The sequence below is a fragment of the Bison bison genome, unplaced genomic scaffold (genome assembly GCF_000754665.1).
Source record: "Bison bison bison isolate TAMUID 2011002044 unplaced genomic scaffold, Bison_UMD1.0 scf7180017864376, whole genome shotgun sequence".
NCBI classification, from domain to species: domain Eukaryota; kingdom Metazoa; phylum Chordata; class Mammalia; order Artiodactyla; family Bovidae; genus Bison; species Bison bison.
In genome coordinates, this window is record NW_011494948.1 from 754,130 (window position 1) to 772,174 (window position 18,045).

General features: G+C 40.5%; 1 protein-coding gene across 4 annotated transcripts in view; it reads left to right on the top strand.

The window, feature by feature from the left end:
- KDM4C (lysine (K)-specific demethylase 4C) overlaps nucleotides 1-18,045 on the top strand; it is a 411,252-nt gene that overhangs the window by 344,762 nt on the left and 48,445 nt on the right. For all 4 annotated transcript variants that reach the window (XM_010856980.1, XM_010856981.1, XM_010856977.1 and 1 more), the window contains exon 19: nucleotides 833-1,018. In XM_010856980.1, the coding sequence (XP_010855282.1) occupies nucleotides 833-1,018 (186 nt within the window). The remainder of the gene's footprint in view (nucleotides 1-832; nucleotides 1,019-18,045) is intronic.

Sequence of the window (18,045 nt, forward strand, 5' to 3'; positions counted from 1 at the left end):
CTGTACCTGATCCTACATTGTTCTACAACTCTTTTTTCCTAGTTGTCAAGTATTAGTTCACAAATCTTGCATTAGTGAAGCTATTTGATTTTATTCCATCTCTCATAACAAATGTACTGATAACGTTTAGGGCTAATTGTATGCAATTTAATTTTCAGATTGTGGTAATTATTATTGCTGTTTTTATTTCCATTCTTTCTTTCTCAGGCATAGTCAGCTATAGATACTCAATAAAATTATGCCCTTTGGGGTGATTTTCAATTTTCTCACTTTGGGAGGCATATTTTTGTTTCAGTCATGAAGGGTTAAGATTTGGATTATTAAACACTTGAGCTATAGTTTCCACATTGGCCCATTTAACACTTTACATTTCCTTGTAAATAGAAACCTTAGCCCATCTGTGTGCCATTTGGGTATTTTTGAAGACCTCATCTAATTTAGGAGAATATGTGCCTGTTTGATGTACAGAAAAGCCCGCCATGCAGGCGGTAAAAGAGAAATAGCTTCAGTGTTCATGGATGACTTACAGGAGCAACCAGGGGGCCTTTCCCTCAGCTCTAAGCATGGAGAAGCATGTGCAGAAGGGCTTGGCTTTCCTAACCACAAGGAGTGTTTCAGCATATGTCTTGTAGGATGTGGCCATATTGGCATGTCTCCTTGAAGGTATGTGGCTCGTATTGCCACAGTCAGTCTCACCACTAGGGCCCCTGGAGATCAGGCCTTGCTGATATCATCAGTGTTCTTCCTCTCTAAAAGTTGTTATGCTGTGAAATGTGGAAATTCGCTGAGTTAAGAGTTTGAATTGACAGTCTTCTTTGTTTTAATCCTCCAGAAATGCATGTTCTGCAGACACCGGGTTAAGAAGGTCTCTGGAGCCTGCATCCAGTGTTCCTACGGGCGTTGCCCGGCCTCCTTCCACGTCACATGTGCTCATGCTGCTGGGGTGCTGATGGAACCTGATGATTGGCCATATGTCGTGAACATCACGTGCTTCCGACATAAGATCAACCCAAACGTGGTAAGGCCTGCTTTCCCTTTGCTGATGCCAAGACTGCATGTGAATCCCTTCCTGTATATCCCCCAAGTCTAGCATGCTCTACTCTGTAATGTTACTCATTGATGATGTGTCTAGAGTGTACGTCTCTTGAGGACAGGGATTATACGTTATTATTTACTAGTATTTGTCCAAGACCCATTAGTGTCTGGCACATGCTAGATGCAGCACATATTTATGAGTTGAATGAGTGAATGAACAGATGAATGGATAAAACTCTTTGTGACTGTTCTGGTTTGGGGTCTGTATACAGGGCTGCTGAGTATGGTTGTACAGATTATGCACTGCACATATCCAGAATGAGGGTGAGAGCATTTCTGAGAAGAGACTGATGTGAAAACATCTCCTGAGATCCTGCAGTGTTTAATCCAGACACCTGTACACTCTGGTCTTGGGGGTTTATTTCCTCTCTTCTAGAAAAAAACAAAGAGCAGTAACACAGTGAGGGGAGGGAGAGGGTGGTCCCAAACATTTAAGGACATGCTGCCTGAGATGGGATAAGCTAGAGGCAGCACAGAGGCACCAGGAGGAGTAAGGACAAGCTCAGAAAAGGAGAAGAGAAGTACACACATCAGCATTTTCTGCCTTTTCCATTTCACTCAGGATTGAACCTGTTTCTAGGAAAAGAATGTTTGCAACAAACTAACATGTGAATTCAACTGTAAATCAGTTTACCTGTCCTTGGTGAATGGACTCTTTCCTCTGTTTCAAAGGCTTAGAATAATTCAGACAGTGCAGAGATGGTTGCTATGCCTTGGTTAGCTTTTCTGATCACCATCATTGTCTGTGGCTTTCAATGAAGAGGCTGAAGCATCCTATTGACCCTCAGTTTCACTCATGTGCTGAAGGTCCCGGGAAGCTTGGCCACAGACCATTTGCAGCCACACATGCTTGTCCCGTGTCTCTAATTACCTCCGATGAGCAGCCTGCCAGGTCACTACCATGGGCTGGGGAGCCATGACCCCTATACAACACATCTCTCAGCTTTTTGATTGCAGCAGCTTCTTCTGGTGTCTTGAGAAACACTTGATGTTTGTGGGTTGGGTCTTGGTGTGGATGCATGTGAATGTGCAAGTGTAGAAAATGACATCACAAACTGTCACGTCTAATTTAAAGTTCTTTTCCATTGTCGTAGGCCTCAAGTTACATATTCATTCGTGTTTTTTCCTTAATTTCTTGAGTTGATGCGCTCTTGCTAAGAATAGTACATGTACTCAGCAGAAAACCCACTTTAGCAACTTTAAAAAATTACGCTAATAACACATTGAGTTACTGGCACTTTGCCATTTACGGTGCAGTCACTAACATTACCTCATCAGACGACTCATGAGGATACGTTTTGAGATGTGAACCAGGTCACAGCCTCTGGAGTCAGAGTTGTTGCCGTTCACACTTACATTCTGCCAGGAGCACGTGTACAGCCGTGTGTGCGTTCTTCTCGCTGAGCCTCGGCTTCCTTGTCTACAATGGTGTACCCACCTTATCGTGTGGTTTTCAGTTCACCTCACACTGTAAGCCCTCAGAAAATGAAAGTTGTATTACTGCTTTCTCTTTTTTATTACTTCCACTGCTGCTGTTGCTGCTCCATTCCTTTGTGAACTGGGCCACATGAGTAATGCTATCCTCACTTCAAGGATAGGAAGCCCAAGTTAGAGAGGTTCAGTTTTTTGCCCAAATATTCAGTTAATGAGCGACAGGTGCTGGAATGTAAATATGTTTTCAGCCCGTAGTCTACTGTTCGTTGAATTCCACACCCCAAACCTCAAGTGGCGCTAGAGGTGTTCATTTGAACCTTTGCTTGGGATCATATATTCCCTTTTTAATATTCCAGAGCTCTGTGGTTACTGATGATTATATTGAAGTTGCTGTTAAAGAGATCCAGGTGTTTAATCAGGACCTCATTCCTCTTAACTCTGATGTGTTTGATTCAGTCAGGTTTATGTTACCAATGTGTTTCATAAATGATGATGAAAGGGAAAATATTTGACTTTGAGATGATTTAGAAACTACTCTTCCCTATAGATCACTTCAGAACTTGGTATACTTTGTAAAGGGTGGGGGGGAAATCATATAATTTACAGCATTACATGTGGTGGACTTTCTCTATGAGGAAAATATTTTAGTGTTCATAAATTGCCTTTGCAAAATTCTCTAGGTGGAAGCACTGTGAACACTGGATTTCTGAAATACATTCCTGGTAGCTAATACTTATCCATTATTCTTAATTAGACTCCAGGTATGGATTCCTCCCAAAAATGTTTGACAACTAACTCGAGGGAATCCATAGACTCTGGGAACTTTGGTTAAGAGCATTGTAATTACCCTTATTGCATTAAATGTTCTTTCCTTTTTCAAGCATAAAAAAATTGAACTTCACTCAAGTATCTCTCTTTGTTTAAGCTGTGAATGCCAGGGGATACACTCCCCAGAGTCAGAAGTGTAGTTTGTCTGTGTTCTCGACCATGCTGGGATTGTTTGGTAGTAACAGGCAACTGCTGAATCATAGCAGTGAAAAAACTCGTGAGATGAAGTCCAGGCTAACTTGGCAACCCATCACAGGCGTTGCTGAGAGTAGAGGATGCTTGACCAATTTAGGTGAAATGAAGTATAAAACTACAGTTACTTCAGTACTCCAGTTTTACTTTTTTTTTTTTTTGCATCTTCCATTATTTGCTTTTTGCATCCAAAAGGACCATTTTAAAGTAAATTCGACTTCTTTAATGCCATAAATTATTTTAAATACACTAGCTTATTCAGTGTTGTTGATCTTTGGGTATAAAATCACTCTGGATAATGGTACAAAAATTTCATCTGATTTATTATAATGCACTTTTCCATTGGACAATAAACATACTCTGTGGTTAGAATGATAGTATTGGGGAAAATAGGTAGCTTTCACATTCTTTATTATTATTTACTTATGGCTGTACTGGATCTTCATTGCCGCATAGGCTCGAAGGTACGTGGGCTTCAGTAGCTGTAGCATGTGAGCTCAATACTTGTGCATCCGGGCCTAGTTGCTCTGGGGCACGTGGAATCTTCCTGGACCAGGGGTTGAACCCTTGTCCCCTGCATCCACAGGTGGGTTCTTAACAGATGGACCACCAAGGAGTCCAGCTTTCAAATTCTTGAAGCAGAAAGGAGCATGTTATAGTATGTGCACCGCTAGCCCCCCACCCCCACCCCCATCTCTGGTCCCTGTTATTTTAACCTAAATTTTAGTGTAGAGTTTTCAGTATTTTTGTCAAACATATATTTTTTGACTGGTACCTGCTTTCTTGCAAGTATGAGGTTTTACTCATGTGTGCTTGTGTATGTGCACATGTGGTAATGTCAGTAGTGTTGTGATACTTGACCATCCTTTGCCATGATCCACTGTGGCCTCTTTCTGGGCTCTATTTCGGAAGGTTCCATTGGATGTATTCCTAACCCACTTACATGCATGTTGAATAGATGTTTGTAAGGAAAAGACAGAGAACACAATAAATGGTAAAAATGGTTTTGAAACTGGGAGCTTTGGAAGCATTTCTTATTCAAAGCAGACAATGAACTACTCACAAATTTTATACTTCCTGCAAAGTACAGTCACTGACTGTCTCCTCACACCTGAGTTAACTAGACAGATGTCAGTGGAAGAGACGCCTGAATAACGAAAGGCAGCAGAGCTGAGAAAGATGGCATGCACTGATTTTTTTTTCAAGCAAATTACTTCAATAAACCTTCATATTAGATTATAGTGTTTGTTCCATGTATGCAGTATTGGAGCTCCAGAATTCCTTGTACTTTATGCATTAATAAGTTGTAAAAAGCAAGGCGCCTCTAATACAGTCTTTTACAAGGTACATCGTTTTTGTCTTAATACCCTCTCCTGTCAAAGACATTTGAGAAATTTATTTCCTTTATCATTTACTAAGTTGTGGCTTCTAATGTGGAGATAGACACCTATTCAAAAAGAGAGGAAGGATTTGAGTAGAGAAAACATCTTAGTGGTCAATTTTTTTTTCCTACTGTTTGGTATATTTTTTCACCTTTTCTATTATTTTAGCTAGATCATTATATTTAGTAGATTTAACCAGTGTTTTATCTTTTAAATTAGTACTCAGCAATCCATAGAAGCTTCTTGGTATAAATTTGTTGAAATAGCTCTCTAATGCTAGGGAATGAGCTTAGTGGACAAAAGAGAGGTAGTATTTATTGAGCATCTTTTATCAAGCATGTGTTAGAGATTTTACATGAGCACCTTTTTTCAAGGCAATATTCTTGGTGTGGACATTGGAAAGTAGTGGTTATGTTGGCTTCTGTTTCGGCCCCTCCCACTCCGAAAGATTCTCTTGTCTCTTTAGCTCACCTTCATGTTCTATTCTATGTAGCATTCATCTTTGTTGTAGAACTTGAATCCTTGCTCAACACTTGCTGACTTCTTTCCCTGCTTGTGTCTTCAGGTGAGCAGCCCAGGAAAGCTTCACTAACTAACTCCTTCCCTGCCATCAGTGTGCGTGGCTCAGGACAGGAGGGGACACCTGTATTGCCCAGGATTTGGTGAAGGACTTGGAGCAAGGCAGCCCTTCTGGTTAATCCATGCTTGTGTAACTAACCTTTGGGTGGTAATGGGGTGAGAATATCTGTCATCACTAACAATAATACCTTCCTTGCTGTGCAGAAACAGTTCTCACCTTGCCAGTATGTAGAGCATTGGGTGATCAAGGCCCCTAAATTCTAAACCCTAAAATATTGCATAGCATATTATACTTTCAGTATTGGTCATTGAGAAAACACCAAATGATAAAAAAATATTAAGAAATCAGGAACACTTTTATATGAATTCATTAAATATAAAAAGGGTCTGCAGTGTTTCAGGATTATGGATTGATTATGGATTGATACAGAGAGACCTCAAACACACTCCCACTGTAAATTCCCACTGATGCTTTTGGACATCATCATGGATTCTAGCCTTTTACAGATCCAGCAGGTACCAGTTGACTGTAATTTTCTTCTTGGTGCTTCTGTCACACTGTGACCATGCAGAGTCAAAACCAAGCACTCTGATGCAGAAGCAAGGCTCTTAGCTGCTGTGCTCTATTCCCTAAGAAGATAGGCTAAATAAAGATACGAGTAAAATGCTTTGAGAGTCCTTGGAAGGAAGTCACTAATTCTATCTGGGGCAGTCAGGTGGCATTCACAGAGGAGGTTACATTTGTGCTGGTTCTAAAAGAGAAGTGTTTGAGTTTGCTAAGTTGATGTGTCAACTGCATTGGAGCTGGCATTGGAAGGCCAGAGTGAAAGGAAACCAGACTCTCACTTGTGACTAGTTCTCAATCATCTGGTTGTCTCTTGATTCAACCCATGATATGAATCCATCACCTTTTGGTCTTTTCTTTTCCCTCCTTAAGTATGGCTTGACTCTGTCCCCCTCATGCTTTTAAGAAAGAGAACCAGAATTTATTGTAGCTATTCTCATCTTGGAGAAGGAAATGGCAACCCACTATAGTATTCTTGCCTGGAGAATCCCACGGACAGAGGAACCTGTTGGGCTGTTGTCCATGGGGTCGCAAAGAGATGGACATGACTGAGCAACTAACACTAACACTCATCTAACAGTGATCTGAATGTTTACATTTCCATAAACCCTCTTCGTCACCCTGATCTGCATGTCTTTGTGGTTAACTGACAGTGTTTGGTGATTGTTGTTTTTTCTGTAACAGTTGAGGTATTGCTAACCCCCTTTCTGTTCAGTTAGTAAAGTTTGTCATGACCAAATAACAAACTCTTCTTAGACTTGTGCATAATAATCTGATATTTGTATATGGTTTTTCAATGTAAGTTGTTTTTGAACATCCTTCTGAATTTGTACTGTTATTGAATAGTAGAAAGCATTCTGACCAAAGCAAAAGTCTGATGTAAAAAATTCTTAGCACGGGTTTAAAAAAACAAACAAATAGTATAGTGATTTAGGGGTGAGTGTGTTCAGTCTTTCTATATCAGACATACATTTCAAGAAGAAATCCCTCACCCTTTATCAGTAGTAGTGTTTTGTTGAGCTCTCCATCCATGTATCCTGGATGACAGAAAGTTAAGGCCAGATTGCCTGGGAGAAGAAATACTTAACACAGACATTTTAGAATATTTACAGTTGGAACCAATTTTTCCCTTGTTCACTTTATTAGGTAAAACCAGTGAATATAGTGTTTTTCTTAATTTTATCAAGAAAATTAAACATATCCCACTTCAAACTTCTGTATTTTATTAATAACCCTCATTTTAATTTCCTGCTGCTATTTTTGCAGACATTTCCTGGGGAAGGGCAAGGTCAGTGATCATGAGCTCTTCTCCTTCGGGCTTCCAGTCAGTAGAAGTGCTTCAGAGTCTCTGGAGCACAGTCTCAGGCCCTGGGTTTCCATTGTCTTTCCATCATACCTGGTGTAGTTAGGGAGACCTAGGGAGTCTGTTTGGAGAAGGAAATGGCAACCCACTCCAGTGTTCCTGCCTGGAGAATCCCAGGGATGGGGGAGCCTGGTGGGCTGCCGTCTATGGGGTCACACAGAGTCGGACACGACTGAAGCGACTTAGCAGCAGCAGCAGCAGGGAGTCTGTTGGAGGGACATCATACCTTCTGCTGGGCCTGGTTGTGGGACATAGAGGAAAATTCCACTAACACTCGCCCCACAAGCTCCCCGTAGTGACTTAATGGTCCCAGGCAGAGGCTCTTCTGCCTCCATGGAGCCATCTTTACCTTACCCTTCTATCCCTCCATTTTCCAGTCCCTTTTCAGAGTCTAGTCACTTGGTAAGGGTCTTTGTGCCAGTCCCCACTCGGGCACCAGCTGCAGAGACTCCAGACCCATTTCTGATGCTAATTAAAGTGTTTCAGGGGGAGTTTTGAATTTGCTGGAAGAGATAACAGATCCCTCCATTGCATATTCTAATTTTAATTCAGTCAAGGGTACAGAAACTAATCAGAAGGGGGAGACCATGCAGGCAGAGAAAGGCCGAGTGCCTCGATGTGGCACCTCTCCGGCACACTGTTAGTGGGCTGCCCCGTTGTGGCAACATCTGCATGTGACTGGCTGCTGCTGTATCGAAGCAGAACTGTGGTTTGCTACCACATAGTTGCTCTATGTAAGGGGTTTACATTTCCATTCTGGAAGGATTTACTCCTAACAGTCTGGGCCTTTCCATTTAAGGAAAAATGTGCACGCACCTGGCTCTTGAATCAGACTCATGATCAACAAAGCCACACTGTCATCTGGGGATAGAAAGTAGAGTCAATTCCCAGTGACTCAGAACAATATCTCTGCTTTAAGTATAGCATTTCTCCAGACTCTGATGTCTTGTCCTTTATCCTTTAATCTGGTTGGGTTAATAAACAAACAAACATTATTTCAAATTTCCTGGAAGCATCCAAAGGCATTTGAAAAATGTTAGGACATAGGTTATATGGGATGCCTTATTTATTTTACAAATAGACAGTGCTTGCTCCTAAGGGCCTGAAGAGCCCCTGAAATAACTCTGAAGCAATGTTGGCTGCTGAGGCCTTAAATGTATTGATGTGAGTGTTAGCAGTCACCCTCTGTGGAGCCCTGATTTCCAGGAGATTTCTTGTTCAACAGCCTTGGCTATCTTCTTCTCTCTCAAAAATGTGGAAAGGAGAATTTTGCCTGAACTTTTTATTTAGCTTTGTAAAACTGCAAAATAATCCTGACTTAGAAAAATTCAGGAAAAATCTGCATCTTGGTTACAGGAGTTTGGTGTTTATCACTAAAGCAGATTCATCAGAACCCCCACGAAGTACTTGTCATGTTGTATTTCCTACTTGGCCGTCTTATCCCCACCCCCTCCCCTGAAGTGCATCATGGGACCAGGGACCAGTCAGCCAATCTACTGCAGGAGGGGCAGGTGCAGGAAGGGCTGTTTACATGGGACCGTTGATACTTGACAACTTCACGGACCACACATACTGAGGGAAATCAAGTCTTGCATTCTAAGAACCACTTATCTGGTTACATTTTTTAAAAGCATAGGTAAGATGTGTTTCTATATGAAACACTTGCTCAGCTTTTCACAGAATTATTTCTCAGGAAATTTTAAGCTTTTCAGCAATTTAATACTCCTTTTTAAAAAAGATTAGTGCGTGCATTATTGTCTGATAGCTTGTTAAGAAAATTAAGTAGTGACACTAATCCCATATTTTAGCATTGGTATTATAGTCAAGCACTGTGGATACAGTAGAGAAATATAAATGGAATGTGTCATTAGACACACAACAGCAAAGAGAATTTGACATTCCAACATCTTGTAAAGCATAAGAGGCAGGATTTTCAATTCCTTCATGTAGAAAACAGTAATTAGTTGCCATAGTCATAATGAAATCCATAGATACTGACACAGGGTAATGAAACTATAGTTTAATGAGACTATTAACTGCAAGCAGTGGAAAAGGCACTTAAATAAGTTCCATCATTTTTTATCTAAAGGGCTACTCTCTAGGTCTGTGTTCTTTGTCCACATTCACCGAACATGATGTGTAAAGCTGTAAAGCTCTAAATTAACTAGAGAGGCCTCTTGAGGTCTCTTGGCAGGAAGCCAGTCAGCCTGGGGCTACCCCATCTCTCTGTCCCACCCTTCCACAGAGTGTTGGTAGCCATCTTGGGATCTGAGCCGTTTTTCACATGCAAATCAATACTTCTTCCCTTTCTAGGTAAAAGAGACGGTTTCTTGACCATTCCTTATCTGAAGCTGACTGTTTTCACCATGAGATTGCGTGCATCTCTCTGTCGTCTTCTCCCACACTGGGTGTAGTGGATCTGTGAAATTATAGAGTAGTATATGAAGGAACATAAGAGATTTCTTTTTCTACAATTTTTTTTCAATAGAATATTCTTTCAGTTTTTCTTTCAGCCATTCCTGGGCTGACCTGGCACTCAGAAGCTTTTTCTTGGGGCAGGAGGGAGGGAGAAAGGAAACCTAATTTCTTTGTGGGCATCGAATGTCCTTGTGAGTTGTTTTTCATTGTGCTTGTCTCTCCTTGAGTGTTATGTAGGCCTTTTCGTCAGGTCTGTCCTCATTTTCTCATATATTTATCAAGAACTGGAAGAAAATTAAAAATTTGCAAACCCTTACATTAAACAACTTTTAACTGTATCTTAAAATTTGTTGTCTTGTATCTTTATCATTTATTTGGAGAAAAGAAGAGCATCCTTAATAGATGCTAAGAAGCAGCTTTGGCTGAGGCTGCAGGAACCACAGAGGTTAGCATTAGATGTTGTTGGAGGGAACACAAGGGCTATAGGCAGGGGGCTGGGAAGGGAGGGTTGCTGCCCTGGAGCCTCTCAGTCCTTCCCCTCACCTTCCTGCCTCCACTGGAGCCCACACAGCACTCTTTCAAGCACAGTGCTGGGCACAGAGAGACATTTAATTAACCCTTGATAGACTGACAGATGGATATTAGCTTGCTTAATTAATAGTGGATGTTAAAGGCTTTGTGGATTTGTCTCCTTTGATTATAACATCCTTGAGCCCAAATGGCAGAATCTGCACTGCTCCTGCTGTGGTTGTGATGAGCGGTAGGAAGTTTTTGGCTGACTTCTCCACTGCTCCTCTGGCTCCTCCTGTGATTTTCAAGGAAGCTTAGGAAGCTTGCACATGTTCATTCTCAACCTCTCTCTACCTCTTTCTCTCTCTCCCTCCCTTTCTGTCTGATGCTCATGGAAGTAGTGTGCCTGTATAGAGTCAGAATTGACTATGCCACCCTGATTTTCTCTTGTGTTCAAGATGACTGTCATTTTTCGTTGAGAGCAGCATATCAAGGTAGATGAGGTAAATAAAATCAATAGTAGCTGATATTGGTATAATGCCTTTTATAGTTTATTGAACGCTGTCACTGGTAGTGCACTGTCTCTTTTGGTCCACACAGTAACCCTCTGTTGTGGGTTTTTCTAATTGTATCCATTCTACAGGTGATGAAATGGAACTTCACAGAGGTTCAACAGTCATTAAAGTTCCAGAACGTCCCTTTCTCCAAAGTCAAAGCACATGGTGCATCATTGAGATGGTGCTAATTTGGCTACACATTTCCAGTTTGAGATCGTGGCTTGAATTAGCTTACATGGCTTCATTATTTACCTAGGCTTCCTTCTTGGTGGCATAGAACAATTATTAAGCCCTTTAATTAATCTGTTTTGCTTTAGGTCACCTTGTTAAGAAAGTCTTTCATCTCTTTTAGCTATTTTTAACCCAGTTACACACTGTAATTGAGATCCAAAAATCCTTATGGTAGGAGAACTGTGTAGGAATGCCCCATGTCCCTTGCTTCTCTATGTTGAAAACACCCCATCTGAGGTCATTTTTAAAAATTACAGTACCTTATAAATGAATGAATACTTTGATTTCTCCTAAATTATAATTCATTCAACATTGTTTATATATTTTAGGTTCTTTGCATTTTCACATGAAATTTAAACACACACATAGCCTGCTTTGAATGATTGAGAGTTTGTTGAATCTATAGTCCCCTCCCCAACCTCCCAGTTTTACAGTTAGACCCAAGAAGCCTGAAGAACATCTGAAATCTAAAAGCCCAAGGCAGAGCTTCTGGCGCCAGGCATCCAGGGACTCACATACTCTCTAGCAGCTAATGAGATTGGAAATGAGTTAGCAAGAACTCACATCAGATTCCATCTCAGCGGTAAATGCTCCACCTCCAGCTCCATCAGTCCAACTGATGGGAAACTTTCCTTTCTGCTCTTTATAAAATATGTTACTGAAACTATTCAGAATGGAAAGCAGGTGTTGCCTGCCTGTTGAGAGTTTCCTACATTAACACAGTGAAGCCTCTGAAGATGTTTCTCCCATCCCAGTCCCCTTCACTTAGCTCCTGAACAAGACTACCACCTCTGAGGTGAGCTAATGACTCAAATGGAAAATAATTCATGTTTTTTTTTCCCCCTCTGTTTCTTCCACAGCCTGTTAGTTGTACTTCTACAGACGATAAACTGAATAAGGCCTTAAATATGCTGGGAAACTGCTTACCACCATTTCCCACTGTATTATATGTTTGTACTTAAAAACCCATGAGGAATCAAGTACACGTGAACAAACAGACATATCGAAAATTAAATACTTGTGACATTTTTATGAGCCTGCATGTGCATTTGTGTTATAAGAGCAATTATTTCTTCATGAAGCTCCAGGGATTTAGGTTTTTCTGGGTTAAATATTTTTACCTAGCTCTTGTAATTTTACAGAAACTTTTCATTATTACAAGGCACATTTAGATTAGTGATTTTTGCTTTGTAAGTTTGGTGAAAGAATGATAGTTTGTATTAATTTATTACTTTGATAACTGTAGGACTTTTTATAAAATGGATACCTTGAAAAAATATAATAACATCTCACATGTTATTAATTCATAGAAATTAGGGAGTAATAAAGTTGAGAAGGTAAAAGGGTTATTGGATATACATGGAAATGTGCATTTTGGCCTGTTCATGGAATAAGTTGCTAAGCTTTTTCCTTCAGCTCTCCAGTCTTACTGATTGAATGATGGATGTACCTATGAGAGGTACCTAATTTTTTTGGATTTGCACCCTTTATTAACATCATTATACAGATGGAGGACAAACTCAGGGCTTTTCCTAAGATGACATCCCTGCCCGTGACTCATCTCATTACATGGATAGTGGGTGACCCTCCTTCAAGGTATGAATACACATCCGCCTTCCTAGATCCGATAAGAGAAGACTCTTCTTGCCAAGGAGAAATCTTCCTTCCTCTACCACACAGGACTCCTTGCCAAGCGATCACTGCAAAGGTCATATTTGAACTAACTCCTCTCTGTTCTCTGTCAGAAACTCACTGGGGAGAAATGATATTGACTATTGGAGAATACAGTATGTATTCCAATGTCAGTACTTAAGTTAGATTCCTGTTCCAGTTTAGGTCACCCCAAAATTACTCATTTTAGGGTCCATAACTTCAATCTTCACAGAGATGTCTTCATGGAGTTTCATTTTACTGCTGTATCCACTTATTGACAGTTGTATTTATACAAGCAGCATATATAAACAACATTCTTGTTTTATAAGGCTGTTGTTAAAAGGTTGAGTGCTGAGCCTTTAAATAGATAAAATCCTTTGAACAGGTTAGTATCAAGAGAAATTTGTCTGTGAGAGCATGAGGGGAAAAATTGAAAATTTCTTTCTAAATTCTAGCTCCAATTTAACGATGCTATCAGTTTTGAGCATAGGCAGAGGTGGATTAGCAGTTTCTGTGACTCTGTCCACAATGGAAATCACATTACCTTTGGGGGAGAGATCTCAAAATATTACTTATGCCCATTGCATCTTTGAAATTAATAGTTGTTATTAGACATGCCACTAGGTCTTAGTATTTAATACATTGTTAAAGAAGTATATATATTATATCACAAATTTGTTTTTTCAGTATCATTTCAGTGTAATTTGGCGGGGGTGGGGGGTGGCTAATCTTGTGTTTTATTTTATGCATTTAAAAATATTATTCTGAGTAGGGATCCATAGGTTCACAAGTTACTGAGGGGGTCCATGGCAGCAAACACTCCATTCCCAGTGGCCTTCTGGGCACATGTATATATAGGGCCTCCTGGCCCCCTTAGGCCTGGTTCAGATGATCAGAAGGCTGTGGTGATAATTATTAAAGAAATACCATTGACTCTTTTTTTTTTTTTTTCGTGTCCGACTCTTTTATTTTTTTTAACTTTACATAATTGTATTAGTTTTGCCAGATATCAAAATGAATCCGCCACAGGTATACATGTGTTCCCCATCCTGAACCTCTTGTATTCTTTTGGCCAAAGCAGGTTAAGTCAGAAGACTAGCTCAGATCTGAGGGTTGGGGAAGTAGACTCCAGCCTTTGGTGGGAGGAGCTGCAAAGTCACATTTCAGAGGATGTGTGCAAACAGGAAGGAGTAAAGGTTTGTGAGCATTTTTGCAATTTGTTGCAGTGTATATATGTGAGTGCATATGCAATTATATGTTCTGCATTTTTCATCTCCACATAGGCTCCAAATCAAAGTTATTTATTTGACTCTGTGATTTTACTGGGGAGATTAAACAAAGTGTCTCAAATGGTATGTAGAACAGAAGAGGCAGTCAATAAATAAGTTAGAAAAGAACAGAGGAAATGTAACTTCTTTAGGCAACTGCTGGAATTCCTTTCCTGTCACTTCCTGCTTGGCTTTATTTCTCCTCTGATGGCTTTCCACATGTGTTCCCCTGGTTGATGAGACCAACACATGCACTCGTGATGGGGGAGCACCTGGTTCTGGGCCCCACTTCAGCCTCTCACCAGCTTTGAGATCTTGGAAAAGTCACTCGACCTGTACCTCAGTGACTTCATCTATTTAATGAGAATTAACAACTATAGAGTTATTGCGAGAGTTTAATTAACTCTTGAGTATGGACATGTGTTGGTAACATATCTGTGTTTTTTGTCCTAGTGACTCTTTGATGCTTTTGTAGAATGTCTATAACAATTTCTTAGTTAACATTTTTTTCTCACATCCCTAGAATTTTGAACTGTTTCTATCTTTTTAAAAAGAGAGGTTGAGGGTTTTTTTTTTCCCCCCAATTAAAGCACTGTTCATTTCTGCATAGTGTATGTTAAAGAAAATTTGACTTTAACAATCTTAGCCTGTGCAGTAGTCTTCACACACCATAATCTGATGGAGCCCCTTGCATAATGTCCGTCTTCATCGATGAGAAATGACATTCTTAACATCAGTAGATTCTTAGGGTTTTCTGACAGGAAGTAATTTTGAGTATGTATAATCAGTTATAGGATATGCTTGTCAATAAATTTTTCCTGCAAAAATAAATCAAGTCATATCAAAATAGCATTATGAAAAAAAATCTGTTTTCTTTAATACTTCCCATGAAATGGTCAGTCATGCTTGAGACTTATAAAATTTTTTATTTAGATGAAGGCAGTTTATTTAATTTGTGTGCTGGCCAGCTTTCCAGCTAGCCAATTTGCATAAATTTCATGTCCTAGCAGGAAAAAAAAAATAGTTGTCTAGAATCAACCTTTTCTCTGTCAAGTCTCTATCATTTTTCTTTACCCTTGATTGGCTTCTTCCACTTCCCAGACCCTGTGAATTTCACCATAAACCTTTATTACCACTCCTACCCACACACATGCCTAGCTACCCTAACAAAGAGGAACTTCTTCCTAAAAATCCCCTTTGTTTCTTTTTGCTCTTTTCTGGACAGTGAGTAATTAGAATCAATCTTCTCCCATTTAAAAAATATGTCTGTACCTGTCCTTGTAGATCATTTATTTAGTTTTTTTTTTTTCCTGTCTATTTATTTTTCCATTCATTCATTCATTGTTTATCTGGCAGCAACAGTGTTGCATGCCATGGATAAAAAGACAAATTGGTCCTGGCACTGACCCATGGATTTTTCCCTGTTACAGGAGGGATAGTCAGTGAAAGTGACATTTGACCAGAGCCTTAAGAGAGTTGTAAACAAAGGCTTTGAGAGTCTTGAGGGTGGAGGGAGGAGACCACATTATTTATGCCTTCCTTCCTAAGGACCATAGCCATGTGCCCCCTTTTGACAAGAATTAGAGGCATAAGAGGCTGAGGTGAAGAGCAGAGCAATGATGATTTAGAGCTGGATTGAGCCTTGTCATGAGAAACCGGGGTTCTGCACTGTCGTGCATGCCGGTTACTGGGGTACTGTAGAGAAGAGTGGTTTATTTACCTAGGGCTAGGGTCTCATATATAGTCTCTTCTTATAATGAAGCCACTTAACAGCTGCTGAGAACTAATTGCTTGTGAGTCTAGACATTTTATGTACTTCATATTATTTTGTAGCAGACCTTTAATGTAAGTATTACTGTTCCTTCTGCAGATGAGCAAACTGAGGCTGATAAAGGTTGTGTAACATCCCTATGATCACATAGTATGAAGCTGACCTTATAATTCAAATCTAAAACATTCTTTCCTTAGAGGGTGAGTTCCAATTTTAATAAAATATGCATGCACAAAGAACCAATATGAGAGTAAAATACACTACATGCCATTCTGACTATGAGTGTTTTTAAGGCCGTTTGACAAAGAGGGACGGCATTTGAAAAAATACACTGCCAACATAAAGCCCCCTTTGGCCTTAATCCAGGTCACTCAGAGCCACTGTGTTGTGAACTTTGCCTCCTAGAGGCAGTTATACCAGTACAATTTTAGGAAGCATTCATAGGCTTAATTTCAGAGTTCCAGAATTCTACAAACTGTGGCTTCACTCAAATTTATTATTAGATCTAAGTTGCTCTCTTGCTTTGAAAGGTTAGATATATTTAAAATGGTTGGACAGAGGAATGAAGTAGGAAACTAGGGAGTTATTTTGGCATATGTTAGGTACTGTGGCCCAGCTGTTAAAGATTTCTACTTCAAACACAGTGTGTTTAAATCACTACAGGCTCCTTCCTCTTGTGCTTTGGCAAAACGTTTACACACCTAACTACACCTAAAGTCAGAGAAAAATTTTCCAGCCAACCTAGCAATCAGTAGGGAATGATTTCAAGGAAGAAAAATATCCTTTTATTTGGTTAGGCATGTGAGAAACTAGATGGCAGAGCTCACTCTGCAAAGAGGGGGCCTTTAGGAACACGTCTGGGAGAGTCAGCCTTCAGTCCCAGCCATGGACATCTTTGTCTGTAGTTCTGTGCTCCAGGCCCTCATTTCCCACCTGGAGATGCCCCTTCTCCCCTTGGAGTCACACAGACCTGGGTCATGTTTCTTCGGTACTAAAACCTCTCAGTGGCTCCCTTAGGCCCACAGGGTAATATCTGGACTCCTTAGAATGGTGTGAGAGCTGCCCTACTTCCCCCTGTCCCCCATAGCCTGACCTTTCAGCTGCAGGCCATTTCCAAACTTCTTTCTCCTGCTTCCCCTCCCATACAAGGCAGGATCTCTTGCAGTTCCCAGAACAGAGTGGGCCATTTCCTGCTTCTAGGCTTTTGCTAATGCCCTTACTGGTTCCCTAATTCTGCCTGTGAGTATGAAGACATGCTAGAATATCATCAGTCTTGAGTCATGCCACCTATAAGATGACTTCACAGCACAACCTGTGTAGGCCTGTTCCGGGGAGTGGGAATCAAGTCTTAGTGGTTTTGGTTGGAGTCCAGAGCACCAGGGGAGGTGCTTGGTGTCCATTGCAGCATGACTGTTGAAGGAACCAGTGAGTCAGTGACTCTCTGGGCATTTCTTCTCTGGTTTCCAGAAGGAAAAGTTTAAGCATACCACTTTATCTGTTTCCTACAAGGTGTTTTAGCTTTTTTTGAAATTCAAGGAAAAAAGAAGTAAAGCCTCTAATTAAACCAAGATTCTGAATTGATACTTTATTTCCCAATGACGTTAAAAATATCCCTGCCAGAAGACACTGGGTTAATGAATCCTGGCTTTCTGTAGGTTATGGATGACATGTCAGACTACTGTTGGTATCTTGGGGATTATGAGACTGTGTCTTCTAGAGCCCATTTAGCAACGGTGCTGGGCCTTCCCAAATGCTTGATTCAGGAACCCCCTAGTGAGTCAGAGTTTGTGGCATCAAGAGTCAAGTTGATGAATGAGACTTGGAGATAGGGAGTAAAAGGGACTGAGCAGACCTCCTTGTAAGATGGTGACTCCCCTCTGCACCTGGCAGGAATGAGGTTTGTGTAAGTTTCTAACAGGGGAGCAACAGCCTTATTCTGAAAAATAAATTGCAAACAAATAGAAAGCCCCAAATACAGCAAGCTAAAATGTCTGGAGTACTTCCCATGAGCCTCGCATTCTGCCAAGCACTTTCCCGAAACATTTATCCTGAAGTCTTCCACTTCATAGCATGGTATATACTCTGAGACCTAGTCCCTGGTTTTCCTTGGTTATATGTATGTGCACGTATACCTGTATGTATGGAAGTGTGTGTGTGTGTGTGTGTGTGGATATGTGTACGTGTGTGTATATATATTTA